This window comes from Peromyscus maniculatus, chromosome 1, assembly GCF_049852395.1.
Source record: "Peromyscus maniculatus bairdii isolate BWxNUB_F1_BW_parent chromosome 1, HU_Pman_BW_mat_3.1, whole genome shotgun sequence".
Taxonomy (NCBI): Eukaryota; Metazoa; Chordata; class Mammalia; order Rodentia; family Cricetidae; genus Peromyscus; species Peromyscus maniculatus.
The window spans coordinates 32,382,172-32,407,359 of record NC_134852.1 but is presented as its reverse complement, the minus strand read 5'-3'; the positions used below and the strand labels follow the sequence as shown (position 1 = coordinate 32,407,359).

General features: G+C 42.3%; 1 protein-coding gene and 1 long non-coding RNA gene across 2 annotated transcripts in view; one reads left to right on the top strand and one right to left on the bottom strand.

Moving 5' to 3' along the window:
- The first annotated feature begins 1,830 nt into the window (after window positions 1-1,830).
- LOC121825310 (uncharacterized) lies at window positions 1,831-23,803 on the top strand. The gene is made up of 4 exons (XR_013051893.1): window positions 1,831-1,904; window positions 4,793-4,960; window positions 5,849-5,939; window positions 22,713-23,803. It is a non-coding gene; the product is annotated as an uncharacterized LOC121825310 (long non-coding RNA).
- The window catches only part of LOC102923426 (cell adhesion molecule CEACAM1-like), a 52,059-nt gene continuing 38,452 nt past the window's right edge, over window positions 11,582-25,188 (bottom strand). The window contains exons 5-8 of the mRNA XM_076573653.1: window positions 14,853-14,982; window positions 14,518-14,629; window positions 14,034-14,086; window positions 11,582-11,716 (exon numbers count right to left, since the gene is read on the bottom strand). Of these exons, the coding sequence (XP_076429768.1) occupies window positions 14,075-14,086; window positions 14,518-14,629; window positions 14,853-14,982 (254 nt within the window). The 3' untranslated portion in view covers window positions 11,582-11,716; window positions 14,034-14,074. The remainder of the gene's footprint in view (window positions 11,717-14,033; window positions 14,087-14,517; window positions 14,630-14,852; window positions 14,983-25,188) is intronic.

The window sequence follows — 25,188 nt, the reverse complement described above, 5'->3', positions numbered from 1 at the left end:
TGCCGTTGTTAGGGTCCCCAAAAGGCTGAAAGCTAGTTAAAGACTGGGCAAGGGGACATTTGTCAGAAGCATGTAGCTGCCTGACCCCATAGGGACAGGGAAGCATGTTAACTGGGCTGGTCCACATCAGCTTTTAGCAAGTCCAGAGCTCACATTCATCTGGAGCAGTGTAGTCAGCAACTGAAGCTTGGAGGTGACTGCCAGCCAAGTGGAAATCTGTTGAGGCAAGTTTAAACTAGGAACAGAAGTTAAAATTTATGAACTTATTTGGAACCCTTAGTTCCATACCCTTAGTAATGGGAAAAGTAGTAGTCCCAAGACCAGGAGAGAGGAAAAATATCATCTTTAGGAATACTTATCTGGGGTCCTTTTGACCTCTGTGAAGTGGGTCTAGGTTTTCAATGACTCTTTTGATCCTTTGAGGCCTACTTAAAGAATGACATAAAAGTTTTAGATACATTAGTATTACCAATCTGTACTGAAATCTATATTGTAGACAAAGCAGGTAATGGGTATCTTATAAAACAGCAGAAGTTGACTCATACTTTTGAGTCCCAACAAGAACTACAGATTTGGGTTAAAAGCTTGTGCATTTTCCTTCTGTCCAGAAAGCCAGATATAAATTGGACAGAGATTTTTGACCTGATGAGAAGCACTTTCAGGTTTACATTTAGATATATTTAGATGACACCTAAAATAAATCTAAAATGTTGAGCTTGTGGTTGAACAGTAAGTAGTCATTGCTCTACCAGCTCATCAGGACACCTAAATGTTAAGCTGTGAACCATAGAACAGGAGAGCAATCTGAAACATATCTCATCCTAAATTATTTTTTTTGAGATCCTCAAAGCTTAGGAGCTTTTCTGTCCTCAGACCTTTCTTAGACTCATATCTGAACCTTTATGACTTACTTAAACTTTTATATCTTAGAACATTTTCCTAAAAGTGAGCTAATGAGCTAGCTCTGGCCTTTCAGAAGGATCTGGTTGATGCTGCCATGTTGACAAAGTTAGAACTTGCCTAGCCATCAGTACTATCAGAAATCTGAGAAGGATAAACTATATCTGAGTACAGACCAAGAAGCTTCCAGTTCTATAAATTACAGGGACCAAACCCTACCCAGGTCTCCATAGTGTTGGAGGCACCAGTTGGAACAGCATCAATCTTCTCTCACCATCTGGCCTATTACGATCCTGTTTCCTGACTTCAGCACCAGTGGTCCATCACAAGCTTCCGTTCAGCTCCTTCACCAGGCTCTAATGTGAACATCACTTCTCCATCAGGCTGAGGGATGCTTCAGAAGAGACAGTGTTGCTCCCGAATGAACTGTCCAGTCAACTTGATGTCCACATCTACCTGGCCAGCCCTGGTGACACCATGTTTGATGTGGTAGAGAAGATACTCAGACATCAAGGGGTCCTCATTCAGATTTATTAGATGGGGAGTCTCTCTCTCTCTCTCTCTCTCTCTCTCTCTCTCTCTCTCTCTCTCTCTCTCTTTATTTTTGGAGAGAAGACACCCACAGTACCACCATCCTCTCAGACAGCCACATGCCCATCTCAGCCAGCAATGCTTCTCTCTCCATTTTCAGGGCTTCTGTCTTATGAAGCTTCTCCTCCCAAGTCTCATTCAGCTTGGCAATAATCTTCTCCAACTCCTGCAGTCTCTCCATGGCCTCCACAGGCCCAATCTGGGGCTCATCACTGAGGGAGAAGGAGGGATCCATCTCCCCATTGTGTGGAGGAGGAGACTAGGGTGTAGCTGGGGTGGGAGGAGATGATGCAGCTGACAGAGCACCTCCAGGACTGCCTTCTTTTACCTTCAGACCTCCTAGAGCAGAGGATGAGAGTTCCTGAGACATCAGCAGCTCCTGAAAATATGCTACCTCCTCCTGCAGCTCTCGGGTAAGCCAGGCATTGGGCATCTTGCCCTGTGGTCAGTGTGCCATAATACAGGCGGAGATGTTGTCGTGCCTCGCATGTAATCTTCTTTGGAGACCTTGGGTTACTGCTATGATCTGGAAGCCTATCTGATATAATAAGCTTTTAGATCAACATTTAAATGCCATATTCTGCAGATCTCTGAAGTATGAGGGCTGTCCAGGTATATCTGAATAGACAAACTTTGTTTCTAATTACTTGTTTCAAGCTCAACCCTGAAAATATATGCAAGGGACTGAGTAAATGAGTAAACTTATCCGTGTAACATTACATCAATACTTACTTACCCTGACTGACTATTTATGTTCTCTAACAGTCTATAATAAGTAGCCTAAAAACAATGCTTTTAAGAACAAACTTAGCAAACACAAGGAGGCTAGACAACATTCTTAAGCCTGAATGTATCTTGGGTAAGGAGAAACTTTTTTTTTTTTTTTTTTTTTTGTTTTTTGAGACAGGGTTTCTCTGTGTAGCTTTGCGCCTTTCCTGGAACTCACTTGGTAGCCCAGGCTGGCTCGAACTCACAGAGATCCGCCTGGCTCTGCCTCCCAAGTGCTGGGATTAAAGGCGTGCGCCACCACCGCCCGGCTGAGAAACATTTTTTTTAAGTCATTGTTTTTTAACTATAAAAACTGTTCTTAAAAGATTAAGATCTCTCAAATGTCTTCTGTAATATCAACAATAGGTTTTCTTTTTTTCCTTTAAGGGGGAGAAAACATGGCATTATCACAATCTGTATAAAGTAAAGCTAAGCTCCAGAGTGCAAACAATCCCAAAATTCAGTATCTGGGATTCATCTATAATCCTTTTGGTTCTTTTACTTAGAGGCTTGGATGATTTCTTTGACCCTACTTTTGGCAGCGTATACATAGTCTGTCTGTTCTATTTTATTATGGCTGGTGCTTCCGGTGATCATCACCTGACACTGGCATTTTTTTTCAAACTGCTAAATTCCACTACTGCGACTAGACTCTTTCTGGAACTCTAGTCCTGCCATACATTTGCAAACCTCAGCTGTTCCCTATGATCCTTTTATGTCTTTAAAACCATTACCATGTTATTATATGGGTAAATCGTAAATTACACAGTATAGCTGCCAGAGCAAGGTATATTCCTGTGTATAAAAGCATTGATGTGTAGCTTTAATATTTATTAAGTATCTTATTTATTAAATATATGTTGCCATCTATTTAAATTCTCTAGAAACTTGCTGTTGAACACTTGGTAAAGACATAAGTACTCAGGTGTTAACCTGAGTAGATCTTTATAACCTTAGTAAAAGATGGCTGCCAGCCATATGGCTGCCCATGAGGTCACCAGCCAAGTTGGAGGGAGCCACGTGGTTGCTGTTTAAAGCTCGTTTTTCTAAACAATAATTATTTGCACACATACACACAATTGGATCCAAGTTGCACACATACATACATACAGTTAAAGCTAGCTTACATTTTTAAATCACATACCTGTCCCCACACACACATACATAAGCAGTTTGCAGAATCATTAGCCATTTTTAAGATGAAAACCAACCAGAATTAACTTTCAAATTCAGTATTTGCAGGTATAAGAAACCATAACAAACAGTTTATATCACATCCCCTCTGACCTTCTACAACCTTCCATGTACCCTCAATCCATTCCTTTGATCAATCAGACATTCACTCTCGACAAATTCTGCTTTTTCTTTTCTTTTAAAACAGAAACTCTTACCAAAGTCTTTCTTGTGATTTCCCTCAATAATCTAGAATATATTGTAACGTTACAATATTTTAAACAAGAACAGAAATACATCCATATACCATAACAAGAATAACTCTAAATTTGCATCAGTACTCTACCACAGACAAGAAACCGTTGGTTAACTTTAAAACATAGCCACGGTAGCTTATCAATCATAGGCAGTGTCATTCCATTCTTGGAGCCAGACCATGATCAGGTTTTAGCCCAGGGCAGGTCTTGGGAACTCCACCCAACAGCATGGGAGATGAAGAGGACGAGGAAGGCATGCACCATGGAGACTAAAGATTGCTGTTAACCTCAGATTTTCAAGTACATGAGAATGGCAGACTGTAGTCCTCTACCAGCCCCCACACTATGAGCTCCTTGAGGCTCCTGCTGGCTCCCACCAGCTCTGCCCAGTGTCCACACGGTAGCCCAGCCAGAACCTGCCGGCCATATCTGGGCCCCACATTGCTCACAGCCCTCCCTAGCACACAGCCATGCCTAGTTCCCATGCAGCCAAGCCTCAACTCCACAGCTTCCTGAGTGAGCTGGGACCCCCGAACCCACTGCATCTAGGCCCTGTGATGCTCACAGGCTGCCTAGCCTTTTCAGTGGTGCCCTGGGTCCCCAAAGTAGCAGCTCCTCCTCATTGGTGTTTTTGATCGTAGCCATTCTGACAGGTGTATGTATGTATGTATATATGTAAGTATGCCACATGTGTGTGGGGTTCCTATTGAAGCCAGAAGAGGGCATCATTGCTCCTGGATATGAAGCTGCAGGCAGCTGTGAACCTCCTGATGTGAGTGCTGGGAACTGAACTCAGGTCTTCCAGAAGAGCAGCAAGTACTCTTAGCTTCTGAGAGTTTTTAAATTTTGTGTTTCGAAGGTTTTAGTTTTTAGGTTCTCTTTCCATGTGGCTATCAATCTCTTTCTTACCCACTTGTGACACAAACCTCATATTCTACACCATTATGAGATGGATGGTTGGGCCACCACCAGCCTGTCTTTATCCAGGGACTGTCACTTGTATCCCTGTTGTGGCAATGTGTTGAGAATAGTTACCTTCTCCAGGGAGTCAGGACTCCACTCCTGCTTTCTAACTGTAGATTCATCTCCTCTGCCAATTCCAGGTCCCTCTCGGCCCTCACAGAACTCTGAACTGGCCATCTCAGCACCATCCTGTTAACAAGTGTTTCTCCTGGTGCTGGTCAAAGTGTGTATATCCTCCTAGGAGAAGCAAAGGTGTGCATGCATGCATGTGCTTGTGTGTGTGCACCTGGACACATGTACAGTCTCAGGTATGAGAAATTAAGAACCATTCAACAAATATTTATTTAAATGTAAAAATTTGAGGGCTGGCATGTAACTCTGTAGGCAGAGCTTACTTAGTGTGCACAAAGCTCTGGACTTGATCCCCAGGACTTTGTTCAATGATGATACACGAAGGAGGATGAGAAGCTCAAATTTATCCTTGGTTATGTACTGAGTTTGAAGCTAGCCTGGGTTATGTGAGACACACTTGCAAATAATAATAAAAAATAGTCAGGAAAAAAAAATGTAAGAGTAAATAGTGGTCATTGGATGGGTGGTTGACACACTTTTGTTTACTTTCTCCTGAATTTTTTGTCCTTGTCCTTACACCTCCACCTGCAAAAAGTGGAGCATTTGCCCCATGCCACTTCTAACTGTACATGACCATGAAGCTTGGTCACAGTGGCCAAGGGGGCTTAACACAACCTCATTCTTCCCATATGACATGCAAAGTGTACCCTATGATTGGCCCCTCTGTCTTTTGTGAATCCATGGTACCTACTGTATGTCACAAACCTCAATTTACCTCAAAGTCATGGGCATCATACCTGGAAATGCCCAGAGCTCTGGCCTTCCTGTGGTCTGAGGTGAATCATGAGCCTGGCCCTTAGGCACATATCTCCTCTAAAGCTCTACTCCAAATGAGGATTTGCTCACCAAGCCTGTGGCGGCTCTGGCCTCAGATTCTGCATGCTCTGGGTATCAGGTGTGTGCTCTCTGCTTTTGTGAAGTTCCCACGGGCTGGGCAGAGAGAATGTCTGTAGGAGGTGGGTGTGTTGCTGTCAGGCAGTGTTCTCATGGGTCCCCATTGACCCTGATACTTGACATTTTGTCAAAGACAAAATAATAATTGTGGCTTCTATTCCTGTGTCTAGAATGAGACTGTCCTTAAAATCAGGACAGGTTCAGAAAATGTGGGGCTGCAATGTACTCTGGAAGAATTTACAGGTGGAAAACATGAGTGAGGTATCTCAAACTTAAGGATTTGTTCAACCCTATCTGCTACCCATGACCAACACCTATGACTGAGTGAAGCCCGGCTTCTCAAAGTAGCACACACCAGTCCATAGGTGACATATGTGCACTACTTAGAAAATTAGGCTAACAGTGTGAGTGTCTCCATATTGACCTGACTGAGGGCTTAGTCCAAAACCACTGGCTTATCACAGTGTTTAATTTTAGGTTTAGTAGATATCTGTATCATTCCAAAGGGTTGCCTTCTTTCATAATCTGTTTCTTTGGTACCTAAATCACAGGTGGGTGTGAATTAAAGGCCATTTTCCTATTTTTCAAATGATCATGGTTTTCTGGTTAATATGTTAACTTTCTAAAAAGCAGTGGTTGATTTTCTTTTCTTTTTTCTTTTTTCATTTTTCTTTATTAAGAAATTTTCTACTCACTTCACATACCACCCACAGACACTCCCCAGCCCTCTCTCCTAAGTAACCCCACATCCCCACATCCCCCAAATCAAGGTTTCCCATGGGTAGTCAGCAGAGAATTGCACACTGAGCCTAGGCAGGTCCAAGGTCCTTCCCACTCACCAAGCCTGTGCAAGGCGTCACACCACAGGCACTGGATTCCCAGAAGCCTGTCCATGCACCAGGGAGAGATCCCGATCCCCCTGTCTGGGTGTCCCCCAAACAGTTTGAGCCAAACATCTGTCTTCCATATCCAGAGGGCCTAGTCTAGTCCCATGGGGTCTTCACAGCCAGCAGTCCACAGTTCATGGGCTTCCACTAGTGTGACCAGTTATTTCTGCATGTCCTCCCATCATGATCTCGACCTCCCTCACCTGCCGAATCCCTCCTCTTACTCATCAGTTGGATTCCTGGAGCTCAGCCTGGTGCCTGGCTGTGGATCTCTGAATCTGATTCATCAGTCACTGGACAAAGGCTGTATGATGACAGCTAGGTTATTCGCTAGACCGGTCACCAGAGTAGACAAGTCTAGGCACCCTCTGGACCACTGCCAGCAGAACGAGTTGGGGTCGTCCTTGTGGATTCCTGAGAGCCTCCCCAGCACCCTGACTCTTTCTATTCCCAGGATGTCCTCATCTATTATGGTATCTTCCTCCCTGCCCTCCCACTCTGTCCCTGTTCGAGCTTGACCCTTCCTTTCCCTAAGTTCCTATGCCCCACTCCTCACCCTCTGTTACCCCTCCCTATCCAGTCTGCTCATGTAGATCTTATTCTCTTCTCATCTTCAGGGTCATCCATGTGTCCCTCCTAGTGTCTTTCCCTGTTAGCTAGCCTCTCTGGAGTTGTGGGTTGCAGTCTGGCCATCCCTTCCCTCACATCTAGTATCCACTTATGAGTGAGTATATACTATGTTTGTCCTTCTGAGTCTGTGTTACCTCACTCAAGATGATTTTTTCTAGTTCCATCCATTTTCTTGTAAATTTCATGATATCATTGTTTTTTACTGCTCCATTTTACACACTCCATTGTGGATAAGTACCACATTTTCTTTATCCATTCTTCAGTTGAAGGGCATCTAGGTTGTTTCCAGGTTCTGCCTATTACATATGAACATAGTTGAGCATGTGTCCATGTGGTAAGATTGAGCATTCCTTAGGTATATGCCCAAGACTGGAGAGATGGTTTGTTGGTGAAGTGGTTGATTTTCTAATGTTAAACTCACCCACATTCCTGAAACATAGTCAAGGTTATAATTCTGAAACTGATTTTTGCAGTATTCCCTTTAGGGGTTTTCACCTCTCTGAAGGTATATGGGAATGAGGTTTCACCTCCTCATTTGTTCTGGAAGGTTTTGACATTGTTCCTGAGCACTCAGTTGCCTGGTAGAATTGTGTAAGGAGGGCATGGACTGCTCCTGGATGTTTTGTGTACAGTGGTTTTTTTTTTGTTCACACTCCTTCTCTGGGAAATAACAGCATCACTGCCTGTCTTAGGGTTTCCATTGCTTTGACAAAAAACACCAGGACCAAAAAGCAAGTTGGAGAGGAAAGGGTTTATTTGCCTTGTACTTCTACGTCACTGTCCTTTACTGAAGGAAGTCAGGACAGGAACACAAGCTGGGCAGGATCCTGGAGGCAGCAGCTGATGCAGAGGCATGGAGAGGTGCTGCTTACTGGCTTGGGGCACATGGCTTTCTCAGCCTGCTTTCTTATAGAACCCAGGACCCCAGCCCAAGGATGGCACCACCCACCATGGGCTGGACCCTCCCCCATTGATCACTAATTGAGAAATGCCTTACAGTTGGATCTTATGGAGGCATTTTCACAATTGAGGCTCCCTTCTCTTTCATGACTCTAGCTTGTGTCAAATTGATGTACTACTAGCCAGTACACTGCCCCTAAACTTCTGCAAGTGTGCCCCACAACTCACTGCCAGACCCGAACAGAGAATCTTACCTTGTTGTTTTGGGTGGGGTTAGATTGACTGATCTCTTCTTGGTTTAAATTTGGTAGTTTGGGTGAATCTAGAAATTCATCCATTTCTTTTAGATTTTCCAACTTATTGGGGTATAGATTCTTAAAGTAGTCCCTTACAATATCCTGAATTTCCTTGGTGTCTGTTGTGACATTTCTTTATTCATTTGTGATTCAGTCACTTTGGGTCCTACCTCTCTTCCTTTTGGTTAGTTGGGCACAGGCCTGTCAATCTTGTTTACCCTCTCAAAGACCCAGCTCTCCACATGCCCAGCTGTTGATCTTTTCCAAACAGGCACAGTAGGAGTCCTGAATATGCTAGCTGTCTGACTCAGAACAGAGCTGCTGTGCAATACCTCCTTATTAAAAGAAAAGTCCAGTCCAAACTACATGAATAGATTAATATAACATATCAAGACTAGCTCACACATCCTTTTAGTTACCAAGCTTTTTCTGATTCAGGATTAAAGCAACACTCTTTGCTTGGACTTTTAAATCCCTTTTCTAACCTGACACAAAAAAAATGTTCACATTTTAGTAAGCGTCCTAGCACATTATCAAAAATGACCTTGATGTGAGGGAATAATCTCTGTATACAACCCAGAAAAGAAGGCACACATATACTGACATGTTAGTTGTTATTACAGATTTAGATAATAGAAAACATTTATTCCCCTTTGTTTTAACTAGAAAAGAGGAACTTCTATCCCCACAGTAGAAAAGTCATTTTCTCCTCCTCCAATCCTATGCTTAAATCTACCAGAAGTTCCTGGTATTAAAAAAATGAACCTATGGCTCTCCATCCTCTTCAAAATTTATGAGTGATAATTCATATATTATTTTGTATATCTTTATAAGTGTCCATTTTTTTATACTGGTGACATTTATTAATCATCTTACGATTTTTATATTAGCCAGGGGATTCTCTTATTATTCTCTCCATTAAAAGACTGGCAGTTTGAAAGTGTTAGCTCCTGTTGGTATTGTTGGAGGCACACGGCTGGGAAAAATGCAAGTCTATAGAAAGCTGCAAATATATCTTACAAAACAATGTGCCAACCAAAAACTGCACCATGGAGTTTGGGTATACCCTCCTTAAGACACACAGAAAGTGGGTGGTGGTGGCCCACACCTTTAATTCCAGCACTCAGGAGGCAGAGCGAGGCAGATCTGAATGAGTTTAAGGCCAGCCTTGTCTATGGAGCAAGACCCAGTACAGCCAGAATTTTTACCCAGAAAGTCCCTGTCTTGAACGGCCCCCTCCCCACAAAAAAAATGACACAAGTGTTGATTTTTATCATGTGTTAATAGAGCCCATGTTGGAGTCTCTTCTGAGTCTCCCAATTCCATGATCCCATTAGGAATACAGAAGATGAAATTAAAATGGAAAAGTTGGAAGAGGATGTGTACCTGACTGCCTGTGGCACAGGAAGTCCTAGGAGTGCAGTGATCCTCTGAGGGCTCTCAATACTGGAAACTATTTCAATAGTCACTAACCAAGATAATGGCCAAGTCACATGGTCACCTCTATCTTGATAAAGTCACCATCCAAGATGGCAACAAAGTCACTTGGTTTCTTTCTGTGTGGTGAGCTCAGCTCATGATAAATGAGCCCACACCTCACCAGGGCATGAGACCATGGGGAATATAGAAATGTGGGCGGCCACTGCTTTATTTCTCAAACAATGGATCTCAAGCATGGATATAACAGAAGAAAGTTCCCAAAGAGTACTGGTATGTGAGCTCCAAAGAGCAAAGTAAAGACACAGAAGAGGGACGGCCATGGTCTTGATCCAAGACAGGGCGTCCATATGTGTCAGCACAGAGGTAACTATGAATGCAAAGTGGTCTCATTTGGATTTTTCTTTGATCTCACTGAGCTCCTATGTAGAAGCTAGGATCCACAAGGCCCTCTATAGGGCCTTACTTAGTGGTCACTGCTCTGTGTTTGTGTACACTCCCTGCCTGTCCCTCTATGCCTGTGTATGTGGGTGGTCCTGGTGTTGGCGGTGATGGTAGTGATGGTGGTGCTGGTGGTGGTTGGTGGTTTGCTGGCATGTATGTGTGTACATTATGTATGTGTCCGGTACTCTCTGGGGACAGAAGATGGTAACAGATCCCCTGAGACTACAGTTACAAAAGGTTTTTAGCTGTGTGGTTGATGGGGATCTGAGTCCCCGGAAAAGCAGCCAAGTACTTAGATCCACTGAACCACCTCTCCAGCTCCTATTCTGGCATTTCTTGAGTATGCTCGACTGTATGAAGTCAAGTAGGGACAGGCTTCGAGTCTTCTGGGTCAACTAGGTTCTTTCCTGATGCATCCTTTTCCATCACTACTCTCCTGTCACAGTAGTGGGGCAGAGGTGTACAGGGAGACAGATGCAATTAGAACAGAGGGCCCACAGAGCTAAGTGGTGACAAGAGCAGGAAGTATGAGCTAGAGAGGAATCCGGAGTATGTGATAGGACACTAGACATTCCCCAGTAAGAGAAGGAGCTACTTTCGGGGAGCTAAGGAGACAGTAGTGTATGCAAGGAAGACCTGAGAACATAGTGGGCAAATGTCGAGGAGTGCTTCATGTGCTTGCTGAAGGTTTGGCCACTTAGCTTTGTGGCACTAGAGAACAAGTCACAGCTGAGAGCTGAAATGGAATCCCAAATGGACATGCAGGGGAGATTGTATCTCTCCACTATGGAACTGCAGCTGTGACCAACCTGTTTGTAGGACCTTGGATTTCACGGCCTGCCATGAGTACAGGAAAAATCCCATGTCAGCTAATAGGTACAGAGTGGCTGCTAGAACTGGACTCCTAGAACTGTACACAAGCCAAATTACATTGTCATCCTTCTAGTGGCAGATATCACATGCCAGGAACCTACACACATAGTTACCTGCCAGAGGGCTTTCCCCAGTGGAGGTCATCCCCTACCACAGCCCATTTTTCTCTGCCACAGCCAGATTTCTGATCACTACTTAGCTGATTCCCTGCCTACAGTGGACTTCATAAACTTCTCTTGCTCTGTGGTCTAAAGGGTGCAATCCCTCACCAGCAAGCCCTTCCTGCTAGCCACTGGCTACCCAATCAATCCATTATCTGCCTTTCTCTCTGCTGACTCTGAACGCTGGGGTTGCAGGATTGTGTCCTTTGGGGACCCTCTGCCACTCCCCACCCACCCAGTGAGGGGCAGGAGACTGGGAATACATGAGCAGCAGCTAATGGGACAGGTCTCATCACTGTGTTTTTATTTCAGAAGACCGTTGCTGTTGCTGGTGGAGATGGGAAGGCTGAAGTTATGGATTTGGGTTGTTGGACATTGTTTTTCAGGAAATAATGTGAAGCTCCATCTACCTGAAAAGTATGATCATACAGTCAGTCTCAAGACTACAAATACACACACACACACACACACACACACACACACACACACACACACACACACACACAGAGAGAGAGAGAGAGAGACAGAGACAGAGACAGAGACAGAGAGACAGAGACAGAGAGAGAGAGAGAGAGACAGAGAGAGAGAGACAGAGACAGACAGAAAGACGATGGGTACATCTTACAGGACAACTTGCAGAAGGGGTCTCTCCTTTTACCTCAGGGTTCATGAAATGAACTCAGGTGTCAGATTTGTAAACTGCACTTTACACACTAAAGCATCTCATCTGCCCTAAACCTAGTTTGTGTGTGTGTGTGTGTGTGTGTGTGTGTGTGTGTGTGTGTGTGTGTGTTGGTGTGAACCAGCTCTCATGTAGCCCAGTGAGTCCCCATGTTCTCCAGGGACCATGTGCTGTGACTGCAGGTGTGCTCCACTGTGATTCTGTGGATCAAACCAAGGCCAGGGGCAGCCAGGCAAGCACTCTAGCAATAGGACTACATTGCCAGCCTTTAAATTCTCTAAGGGACCATCTCAATTGCTAAGAAGAATATAAGTTACTATGCGACTGGAGGCTTCTGGCAAAGAACAGAGACATACAATAGTCCCCTCCTTTATAGTCAACTCACATGATCTGTTTGTTCTTCACAGAACAACATCTCATGAAGGCCTCCTGTGCCAGAGACTTTAGAAGATAGCACCCGGCCTACTTTAACATGCAGCCCATGGTCCCTGGCCATTGTCTACTCTCGCTCCTTGAGGGCCTTTCATTTGCAGTGGCCCTTTGGCCAATGTCCACCCTCACTTTTGAGCATGCCTCCCGTCATTCTCTAAGAAACCTGCCAGTCTTCTACACGACAGGATGTCTCTTACTGAATATATCTGCCAGGCTACAAGGGACTAAGGTGCTGGGCAGAGGAGGGGACACAGTGAGATCCCAGAGCCTGCACTTCTGACTGGTTGGAATGGAGTCTTTCCTTTGAAGGCCAGAGCAGGTTCAGATGAGCAGAGACAAGGGAGAGGGGTGTGGCCTTTCCTCCTTTGGGTCTGTGCTGGGAACTACACAGGGATTAGCTCACCCACACCTGTAACCTCTTTTGTAGTGGACAGAATGCAGGTGAGCAGGCTAAGCATGAGAGAGGTGCAGCTCCTCATCTGCTGCACAAGGAACTAAGGACACATAGTTGTGGCTCTGAGTGTCCCCATGTCTCCAGAGTCATCTGAGAGGAAGCGGACAGTGAAAGTGGCAGTGCTTACCTCATTAGGAGAGTTGTCATGTGACCCAGGGAAGCAAGAGAAGAGTCACCAGATCATGGAAGTGAAAAGCTCATCACAAGAAAAGCTACTTGTGATTTGTAGCCAAAGGAGGCAGCAGGAAGTAGTAGTAGATGTGGGGTGGGGGTTGAAGGGGGTGATGCCCAAGTTCAGTTAGAGGATTTGCATCCTACAGAATCTGTTTCACAGACCTAGCTTATTAGGACCAGAGGAGAGGTAACAAGGACAGAGACCTGGATTATTCAGTTAAGGAGTTCTCCAAGTTTACAAAGCCTTGATTATTCTTCCCTCAGTGGTATTTGTCACTGACATGTTCCTATGACAAAGAAGAGCACAGTGGCCCATGGCACCCAGACACAACCTTCACAGACAGCAGGGAAGGCATTCGAGTGAGGAACTTGCTCTTGGACATGTGGTCCCCTCATGCCAGCCTAGTCTAGGTGGACTGAGTCTCCATTCAGCACTGACTTGGTCTTCCGTGGCTGGGAAATCTGTGAGGACCTAAGGCACCTGAGGGCTGGTGTTGTGCAATATTTGTTTAACAATGTAAAGATGTGTTGTGTTTGTATAACTATGTAAAGATGTGTTGCTGTTTTACTTTGCCTGCCTAAGGCACCTGACTTGTCTAAGAAAAAGCTGAATGGCTAATAGCGAGGGAGGATATATAGGTGGGACATCTAGGCAGGAGAGTAAGTAGCTGGAGGAATTTGGGCTCAGGAAAGAAGGGGAAAAAGGCCTGAGGCAAAACATAGATGAATAGAAACAGTTTAAATTAAGGTGAAGGAGCTAGTTGGACAAGCCTAAGCTAAGGTTAAGCATTCATAATTAATAATAAGTCTCCATGTCTTTATTTGGGAGCTGCTTGCCAGACTAAAGATAATGCCAGCCAGAGTCTGGGAAGAGAAGATCTGCTCTGTAAGTCAGACAGGAGACAGTGGCTGGTGTCCAGGATGCCATGGAAGGACGGGCAGGTGGTGGGACCTTTGATTCCCGAGGGTCAGTGCCTTTACTTACTGTGGGTGGATGGTGTCCAGTTGTCCTCACTGAGCATGCTCTTACTTCTTGCCCTAAAGAAATGGGAGACACTGTTACTGTTGCTTGGTTCCTCAGTTGGGAAGGACCCTGGGAGCCAATGTTTCCTGGGAGCTCCTTGGTGTCCTTCCTGTGCATTCATACCATGGCTGCCACTGCCTTTCTTGGTGCTGCCACTTTTTCCAATCTAACCAGCCCCTCCTAGCCTTTGATCCTTTTACCCCATCAAATTTGCTGTTTTCTAACTGGTGCTAGGATGGTACTTTGGTTGAGTGGGACATCCCGGTCCCAAGGATCTGTTCTTTCAGTGTTCTGCATATTTGGTCTTCACACCCACACTCCTTTGTCTCCCACTGGTGGGTTCTTCTTTCACTTGTCAAGAAGACCCTGATTCTTCTGCCTCCACTATGCTATCTCAGTCCCTCCCTCCATCCCTGCTGCTGTGACAACAAAATAAAGAATTTACTGTTTTCTTCTCTTTGTTATAAGGTTTCACATTTGAGGCTTCCTTTGGGGTTTCATTGATTTTGGTTGGCTCATTGTCCATCTGTTTAACGTTGTTCTCAATTTGTGGCTCCCTGGTGAAAGATGAAGTCATTTATCCCCAAACGTCACAGGGAAAGGAGTGACCATGACCAACAGACAGTGGGGTACAGGACATAGGAAGGCAGTGATATGAGGAAAACAGCAGACACATAGCAAAGAAGAAGATGGAGTCCAGACATAAAGTGAAGGAAGCCTCTTTCCTTTCTGAGCATGGAGGGAATGGAAGAGTAAGTGGAAGGGTGTAAGACACTTCACCTGCTACGACGGCTGCGCCACAGGAAAACCAGAACAAATATTACTGCAATCAGCCCCATCAGACATTGAGCAACAATGCCAATAATACCCCTTGATGAGGGTCGATGTTCTTTTGGTTTTGGAGGTTTACCTGTCATAGACAAAAAAGAGAAGAAACATCATGATAAATTCATCCACATCAGGCAAGTGGACAAGAACCCTCTGATTGTGTGTGACATCTGTTGGTTCCTTTGGGGAGTGCACTTTCTGTGAGAAGGTAGATTAGGAGAGGTGAGGCAATAAGCAGGGTATTCTCTCCTAGTACTCTCATAAGTACTATGTTTCTAGGCTGGCTATGTGTCTTCCTTCAAGTCTTTGCCTGTGGCGGGTGGGGAGAGAGTGTGCTTTAGGCTGCAGCCTAAATCATATTTACTCTGGCAGTCCATGGAAGACTCTGAAGATGGGAGAAAGTCATATAGCAATTTTTACATTAAAATTACAGTTATTTTTAATGATCACATCTTTTTCTCGTTGTCCTAATTGTGGTCAATGTAAATATTCACCTCTCTGTTTCCTGTGGCCAGGAGTTAAGAATGTCAAGGCTGAGTGTACTCTAAATGGCCACTTTTTCTCATAGGGACTCTGTCTTAGTTAGAATCTCTGTTGAGGTAATAAAACAGCACAATCCAGGGCCACAACCCCAGGCATGGCAGTACCCCCAAAGAGCTGGACCTACCCAAACCAATCATCATTCAAGAAAATGTCCCACAGGTTTTCCCTCAGGTCAATCTGGTGGAAGGGAGGCATTTTCTCAACAGGAGTTTCATCTTCCCAAATGAGTTAGTTTGAGTCAAGTTGATATAAAACTAACCAGCATAGTCCCCCAACTCTCAGAGCTCCCAGCCAAGGGTATGAAGACAAACCTTCTTTGGTGACACACAGTTGTAATATAGCAGGTGACTCTCTTTCCAGAACCCAGCCTCGACTTAGAATAGACTGTTAGGCCTGTACTGCATCCAAAAGCACACTCCCTTCTCCCACCACAGGCATCAGCACTGTGGGCACAATGCTCAGGCCCTCCAGGTTCCTCCCACCAGTAAACAACCACTAAATGGATATGCAATTTAAAAAAAGAGAAATATGGTGCCATCTGTGGGGTGTCATGCCTATAATCCCAGTAGTTGAAGGACTGAGACAGGTTGCCATGGGCTCAGGATCAGGCTAGACTACAAGTGAGTTCCAAGCCAGACAGGGCTACATAGTAACACCCCATCACTGTGGGATGTCTTTCTGTGTGTTGTGAATATGTGTTGCTCTGAATGGTTGATAAATAAAGCTGCTTTGGCCTATGGCAGGGCAGGATGGAGCCAGGCAGGCAAATTCAAGAGAAAGAGAGAGAGAGAGAGAGAGAGAGAGAGAGAGAGAGAGAGAGAGAGAGAGAGAGAGAGAGAGAGAGAGAGAGAAGAAAGGAGAGTGGGGCAGATGCTGCTAGCCACCACCAGGAGAAGCAAGAAGTAAAGTACTGGTAAGCCACAAGCCATGTGGCAAAGTATAGATTCATAGAAATGTGTTAATTTAAGATGTAAGAGCTAGCTAGTGAGAAACCTGAGCCATTAGGCCATATAGTTTGAAAATAACATAAGTCTCTGTGTGTTTATTTGGGATCAAGAGGCTGTGGGATGTGGGTGGGAGAGATTCGTCCAGACTGCAGGGTCTAGGCAGGACACAGGAAAACTTCTGACTATACCCATCTCAAAAACAACCAAATCAACCACCTGCAGCAAAACCTACCACAGCCACAACCAGAAAGAGCACCAAGTCAGACCATCCCTCTGATCAGTTCTACCCTGTGGCCAAATGATCTTTGACAAGTATGCTAAGAGTTGAGCAGTACAGAGGATGCTCAGGCAGAGGATTACTCCATGCCCAAGTCCCGTTTTTTAATTCCTTATACAAACATTGACTCTAAGTAGATCAATACCTAAATGCAATAACAAAGTTTATAAAACATTTAGAAGAGAATCTGTGATGTAAGCTCAGTGACATTGGATTTGGCAATGATACTCTTGACTTTGACACAAAAGCAGAGGTGACAATAACAACTAAACAACAAATCAGGCCTCACAAAAACTGAAAATTTCTGTGCACCAAAGGCAATGTCAGCTGTGTGATCCAGTGGTCCCACTCTGGGGTGTGTAAAACACAGGGACTAATGATCTGTTGAAGACAGAGCAAAGATCTATATTATTCCTTGCTTTGTCACTCAAAAAGCAAGAATGGAAAATTAAGGACTCATCCATCAGTGGATGACTGGACAAAGAAAATGTGATATATGAACACACTGTAATACAACTGAGCTTTATGAGAAGTAAATTCTGTGTTTTGAGAACATGGATGGACCTTGTGGGTAATACGCTAAGTGAACTAAGTTTTGTACAGGAAAATAAACACTGCTTGTTCTTGGTTCCATGTGGAATGATATTGTGTGACTTTTCCTGAGAGGTGGGAAGAAATGGCTTTCACCACTGTCTTACTTCAGGTTTTGATGATTGTGAAGAGACACCATGACCACTGCAACTTTTATAAAGAACACATTTAGTTGTCGTGGCTTGTTTACAGTTTCAGAGGTTCAGTACATATCACCATGATGGGGAACATGGCAGAGTGCAGGCAGATGTGGCACTGGAGCTGAGAGTGCTACATCTTGCAGGAAATAGGAAGTCAACTGAACAATTAGTGGTATCCTGAGCATAGGAAACCCCAAATCCCACCCCCACAGTGACACACTTCTTCCAAGAAGGCCATATCCACTCCAACAAAGCCACACCTCCTAGTAGTGCCACTCCCTCTGACATTATGGGGGCCAACTACATTCAAACCACCACAACCACACAGGTGGCAACTATGCAATAGACCAATGAAACAGTTAAAGCCTAGTCTAGCTTCTTAGTGAACCTTAGTGAGAATAATAGTGTGGGTGACTCAAAGGCAGCTGCATCACTGTGAAGCCCATCTCAGAATGTGTTACAACTCATGAAAGTCCCTAGAGTCCTATATCAGACCCTAGGGCCTGACAGTCTCTTTTTTTACATTCCTATGAATACAGTCTTGTCTGACCTTGTTTTTAAAAAAACAGTTTATAGCTGGAGAGCTTCTCTCCAGGTCCCGCCAAACCCCAGCAGTCCTGTAGCCCACTTATAAAATAAACACAGAGAATCTTATATTACTTATAAACTGTATGGCCATGTCAGGCTTCTTGTTATCTACTTCTTCTATGTTAAATTAACCCATTTCTGTTAATCTATCCTTTGCCACGTGGCTTGTGGCTTACCGGTACCTTACATCTCCCTTGTCATGGTGGTGGTTGCGCTGTCCCCTTCTCAGCCTTCCACTTCTCCCAGTTCTCTTCTCTGCTTGTCCCACCTATCCTTCCTGCCTGGCTACTGGCCAGTCAGTGTTTTATTTACTCTCCAATCAGAGCAACACATTTGTCATACAGAACATGTGAAAGCACTTCTCCTTTTCTTTGTTTTTTTTTCAAAAAGGAAGGTTTTAACTTTTACATAGTAAAATTACTTATAACAAAAAAATTATCAAGCAAGAATTACAGTTACAATATTTAGTCTATTTATAATATCTTGTCTATTTGTACTTGGCAACATAAAGAAGATATCCTATCTATCTTATATTTGTGAGTCTAAGGTTTAATATATAACTTATCTTTTATCATAACTAAGGAACATTATATCTAGTTTCAACTACATCAGAGACCTCAGAAGGATATAATATTACCCTAGAAACAAGAGAAGGATGCAAGCAACTTTTGGGAGTCTTGAAGGGTAGACAGAGACAGCTGGTAGCCTGGACAGTCACCTAATGTTCCTTTGTAAAGTTGGGGCATCTGTCTTCAGCCCACAGGGCTAGAGTCTCTCAGTCATTTCTCTCTGTGTCCTGTAGAATGTCTGGCAGTTTCCTCTGTGAAGCAGAAACCGGAAGGACCATTTCACCAAGCAAAGTTCAGTGGTCACCTTTCTATGGGTCCTGCATGTCCAGTCGATCAAGCAGTCCAGGCAAGAACAGTTTCTTGCCCAAATGACTATTTTTGCCAAGAAGATAAACTCCATAATGGAGTGTCTTCGATGCCCATCTGTGATCCTCCTCTGTGATGTAAATTGGTGCTGCCAGGAGCAGACATGTATCACTGTCCAGAAAGTCTAAATTTTTAAAATATTTTAAATGCCATATTCTGTAGGTCTTTGAAGTATTTGAAGATTACCTATGAATCTGAAACATATCTATGAATACCTAGAAGACTTAACTAACATGGCTGCGAGTATGATTTTCATCGATGACTAATTATTAACCTATTTTTTAATTACCCATTACAATTTTAAATGTGCTGTACAAACATAATACCTTAAACAAGAGTAGAAATATACACACAGTATAACAAAATTAACTTTAAGTTTGTATCAATAAACTAAAATCTATACCAATGTAAAACATTTCAAACAAGTTGTTGCTCTTTAAAAGTAGGTTCAGCAATTTACCCTTTTATCCTATCATATCTATATCATATCCCCTTTTCTTCTTTAGAAAACAGGTTGCATTTATGATCAACCTGTTTTAAATAAAAATACTGGTTTTTATCTGTCCCACACCAGAGGGCTCTTCTGATTTGGGACACAAGAATCTCTTAAACTTTTATTTTAGCAATATGCCTGGGTTTAGAGAAGGAATGAGCTAATTTCATCTCCAAATGGAGATGAAATTGATATATTTGGTAATTTGGGTGTAGTTTCTCTTACTACTTCCTGCTGGAGGGGAGCGCTGTATCTTTTGGGGACACAAAGACAATTTTAGGATTATGGAGTAGTCCATGAGGGTGTATCATCTGAGCCAGTTGCCTTGAAACTGTTTTGGATGTTGGATCATCTGGGCCATGGTGTCATTTGAGACCTTTCAGGGGGTCTTGGCTGGTCAAACCTGATGCATCTTAATCCAGAACAAATCCATAGCTCTGGCTTTCTGTGGAAACAAAAGCAGAGCCTCTTTTCCAAAGCAACATATCCTCATATCCAAATTTTGAAGTTAAGGTACCTTTAAAATTTACATATTTAACTCAGCAGCTTTTACGATCAAATGTTTTTCTGAAGTTAAAAGTCCCAAAGACAACACAATGCAGATTCTCTGGGTAATATCCATCTTTACGTGGCTTATTTTTTAGACTACCTTTACTGTCTCTTTAAAGACTTTATTTTTAAAAATTATATATTTCTTTATATAACTGTATATATTCCTTTTTCTCTCTCTCTTCCAAGCCTACGTACATTTTTACACACATTGTAAAGCATTTATAGTCTTGTTCCATCTGAATCTGCCTTATTGTGAACCTATTGCTTTAAACTGCAGCATTTCTAATACTGAAACTTCTGCTGTGGTTGCTGGCTCTGCCCACCTCAGCTTCCCAACATGGTGGTAGTACAGTTTACCACCAGCTCTGGGTCTGGAGCCATGTGTACCATCAACTATCAGAAGCAGTTCTAGTAAAGCAACATGTAGCCCAGAAATCCCCCCTTTTTTTTTAAACTAGCAAAAACTATATCTAACACACAGCATAGTGCACAGCTTGGAAACACCTCTGTGTAACATAGTGTGTAGGTCAAGCCCACATGCAGGCATGCCACGAACCCGCCATAGAGTAGCTCAAACACGCAGGCTGCTGCTAACTTGAGAGAGACAACTAGGAAGCTGTTTTTAGCTCCATTTTGAATTGCTTATTAAATATTGTCAGGTTTAAGGTGGAAACTCGAGGCATTGTGCACCGTTTGCAGCTGGAGAGCTTCTCTCTAGGTCCCTCCAAGCCCCAGCAGTCCCGTAGCCCACTTATAAAATAAACACAGAGACTCTTTTATTACTTATAAACTGTATGGCCATGGCAGGCTTCTTGTTATCTACTTCTTCTATGTTAAATTAACCCATTTCTATTAATCTATATTTTGCCATGTGGCTCATGGCCTACCAGCACCTTACATTTCCCTTGTCATGATGGTGGCTGGCAGTCATCCCTCCTCAACCTTCCACTTCCTCTAATTCTCTTCTCTGTTTCTCCCACCTATCCTTCCTGCCTGGCTACTGGCCAGTCAGTGCTTTATTTACTAACCAATCAGAGCAACACATTTGACATACAGAACATCCCACAGCAATAGTCTTCCCAGTGATGTCTGTCTGTCCTTCCTGTATTGTCTTCCAGGTTCTAATATTGATGGGTGATGTTAACAGTGTCCCTAATAGCTCATATCAGCCAGTCAATCCCAGCCTGATTTCTGTCCTTCAGGTTATAGAGCCTTTGTCTCAGGATGGGTGGGCAATTATATTGCTCAGTATAGCTGCCAGATGAAACCATTACCTAATTTGTTCTAGAATAATAAAAACCCAGCATTCAGAAACTGAGATAAAGACCTGAAAATTCCAGGGAAAGAGGAGCAATTGGCTGACCTCTCTATATTCTCTGTAAACTCCAGCGCCACAAATTTCCCTGAACTTCTCCCAAGTCTCTTCCTGTCCTCTCTAGCTGCCCTGCAAAGTCCTCCAAGAACTTTATGGCTAATCCTGGTCAGTCAAATGCTGACTCCATTCTATATTCAAGGTTGCTTTATTGGCACAGTCTATAGTCTGTACAGATAAGTCTCTTCCAACATTTCTCCCTTTTCTCTAAGTAAAAAGGAAGGGTTTTAATTCTAACAATGCAAAACTGTATACAATAAAAGCAATTACCAAGTATGAAATACATTTTCAATGTCCAGTCCATTAATATTTGGTAAATTTAGAAAAAATATTTCATTATATATCCTCTCTTGAAGAGTCCAAAGTTTTGTACCTAATGTACTTTCTATTATGTCTAAGGGAAACAACTATTCTTATCTAGTCTTCAAGTCCATCAGAGACCCAAGAAGTATATAATTTACCTGAGTAAGCAGGAAGTACAGAGAAAGCAACTTCCAAAACTATAGAAACAAGAGTCACCTGACTACCTAGACAGTCACCCAAGGTTCCTCTGTAACATTGGGGCATCCATCTTTGGCCTCCAGAGTTAGAATATCTGACAGATTTTACTGTGAAGTGGGAATTTTTGAAGGACTGTCCTACTTTGTCTTGGCAAAGTTTGACAGTCACCTTCTTTCATGTCCTGCTTGTCCAGTTTGGACAACATACCATCAGCAGTTGAGACAAGGGCAGTTTCTTGCCCAAATTGCTAGCTTTTGCTATAAAGAAAGCAAACTCCATATGGAGGTTCTTTGATGGCCATCATCCTTTTATGAATTAGATGAGGGTTGCCAGGAGCAGACATGTCTCACTGTTATGAAAAGTGCTGTCATTAAAACATTAAAGTGTAATAGCCTGTAGGTCTCTAAAGTATTTGAAGACAATCTATCTATTTAAAATGTGTCTCTCTTTGACCTTGTAAAGATACCTAACATGACTGTAAGTTTGATTGTTATAGATGACTAACTAACTACTAATCTATATTTCTTTTTTATCCTATATAGGTTTCTAGGACTAGAACTTTACAATTACAAATGAGTGCCATAGGTACAATACTTTAAATAAGTAATAGAAGCATATAATACAGTATGACAAAAATAACCTTAGATTTGTTTCAATATACAAAAATACCTCACATAAGAGTAGAAACATTTATAGAGCATAACAAAAATAACCTTAAATTTGTATCATATATATGAAATTTGTATCATAATATATGAAAATGCATACCAATGTGAAATATTTGAGACCAGTAATCATTTTTCTAGTTTTAAAGTTGACACAATGATCTATTCTTTTATCCTATCATGACTATATCCCCCTTTTTCTTTTCAGAACGAGATTCCTGAATCTCATTTCCATTGTTTAGTGTGCCCCTCAACAACTTGTGACCAACCCCTCTAAATGATGACAAACATCCATTGAATGTCCAAAACCCAACCACTCTGCCTTTTGGAAATGCGGGTGTTGTGTTCATAAAATTACGTTCTACTGCCTGGGGGTGACATCATCTTTAGGGGATCCAGAGAAAATTAAGAAAATGGTTACATCGTGGGTAAGCTAGCTGTTGTCCAGTCTCAATGTAATGGGATAATGCAAGTTTTATCTGAAGTCCTGGGTGGCGTAGTCTATGAGGCTGGACAATCTTAGCTAACTGACTTGAAATTGTCCTGAGTAGTTTGTAGTCCATAGCTGATCTTTGGGTGGTGTTTGCCAGCTTAGTGGCATCATCACAATCCAGGTGTATTCATCATTTTGGGTCCCCAACCATCTTTTGCAGACTTCAAAGGTCACTGTTAGGAATTGTCACTGTTTACTGCAGGAAATGTAAACAATTTAAATGTCATATGCAGCAGATATCAGTAAGGTTAAGGGACCACAATCTATTAAATACAACTGGAGTACACAAACTTAGTTCTTAGTTACCTGCTTCAGACTCAAGCTGAAAATCATGTATAAGAAGCTAGATGAAGCCTATTTCTAGAATCAGTAGTACTCTATCTGATCATTAATATCATGACAGAAAGTTTATATATATATATATATATTTATGATAAATTTTGGGATAATATTTATATCTTAAGAAAAATTTTAAAGAGTCAAAATAAAACTAAAGTTTTATGAGATTAGTAGCAATAGAACAGTCCCTAATTTTTATTTTTCTTCTGTTTCAATCTATGTGGCTCTTCTGACATGAGACAGAGATTTTAAATTATCCTTTAACAAGCATGCATGGGTTTAGAGGAGAGAGCCATGCTCCATCTCCAAAACCAGCTTTATTTTTTAATTGAAGTGGGACTACAAAAAGACTATTTTTCCCTTGTATGTTTGTAGAAAACAGCAGAAACAAACATTTGGGAAGATTTATGAGATTTTTATGTTATTGGAAGTGTGCTCTACCATTAGGCCAATTTGCTCTTTTCCTTAGGGCATTTGTCCAGTGGTCTTTAGATTCCTTATTTGGATGCTTTTATTTTCCTGGAGAGACAAAACAAAACACTGCCCAAATCTTAAATTTAGGGAGTTTCCTTTTTGTGAAGTTGAATTGCCAAGCTGTTCAATGAACTATCATCTCTACTAATCAAGAGCACTCTCATGTTCAAATCCATTCTTTATCAATTTTGATGACATCCATAGCTTTTCTTCTGTGGAAACAAAAGCAAAACCTCTTCTCCAAAATAACACATATCCTGGTTTCCATTCTGAATTCAACACCTCCTTAATGTATACAGGCTGATTTAGTTCAGCATTTTTCCTACTATCCAATGTCTCTGCATAGCTGCCTACCCTTTCTCATTATCATTTTAAAAATTTAAAGTTAATAAAGCATTGTGCAATCTATCTTTGGGGGTCCTTATTATCCCTTTCTGTTTTTTTAAGCATTTCTTGTAAAGTATGATTAGATCTGCTTGTTCTGTAGGATTTGGTGGTATACCTGTAGTATGTTTTATGTTGTAATATGAAAACAACTGTTTCACTTTAGTAGGGACATATGCTGGAGCATTGTCAGCCTTGATTTACGCAGTTGTTTCCATAATGGCCATAACCTGTAATAAAGGTGTGATTACAGAATCACCCTCTTCAGAACTCAAAGCAGTTTCCCATTGAAATCCTGAATACATGTTTATGGTATGGCATACATACTTAAATGTTCAAATACTGCAAAATGAAACATATATGTTTGCCAAATTTTGTTTCTCTGAGTACCCTTAGGATTATTTCTTGCAGGTAGTGGAGATATACAAAGAGCAAGTAGGACATTTTCCTTATCATTTCCTTGGCTTATTGCCAAGTGATAGAAAAATTTTTCTTTAAATCCTCACTATTACATGGTGTTTTTTATTTTTTTATTTTATTTTTTGTTTGTTTTTTGAGACAGGGTTTCTCTATGTAGTTTTGGTGCCTGTCCTGGATCTCACTCTGTAGACCAGACTGGCCTCAAACTCACAGAGATCTGCCTGTCTCTGCCTCTCCAAGTGCAGGGATTAAAGGCATGAGGCACCACCGCACTAACATGGTGTTTTTAATGAAATTCTGAGGCTTCTAGCATATTTCCTACCAACAGCTGGTCAATTCCATGACTACCTTGTGGTAGAGGGCCTGGTAGTACATCCATATGGGACCTGATATGTGTTATATACAAGGGATGATTTCTATTTCTAATTATATTAGGTAATTCAATAAATAACAAAGTTGATTGTGTATCATCTGGAATAAGTTCAACATTATCATTATGTAAAATAACTGCATATTGAGAGTTGTGGTGATATTGTATTCCCCAATATATCATGCACCCTAATAAATTTATCTG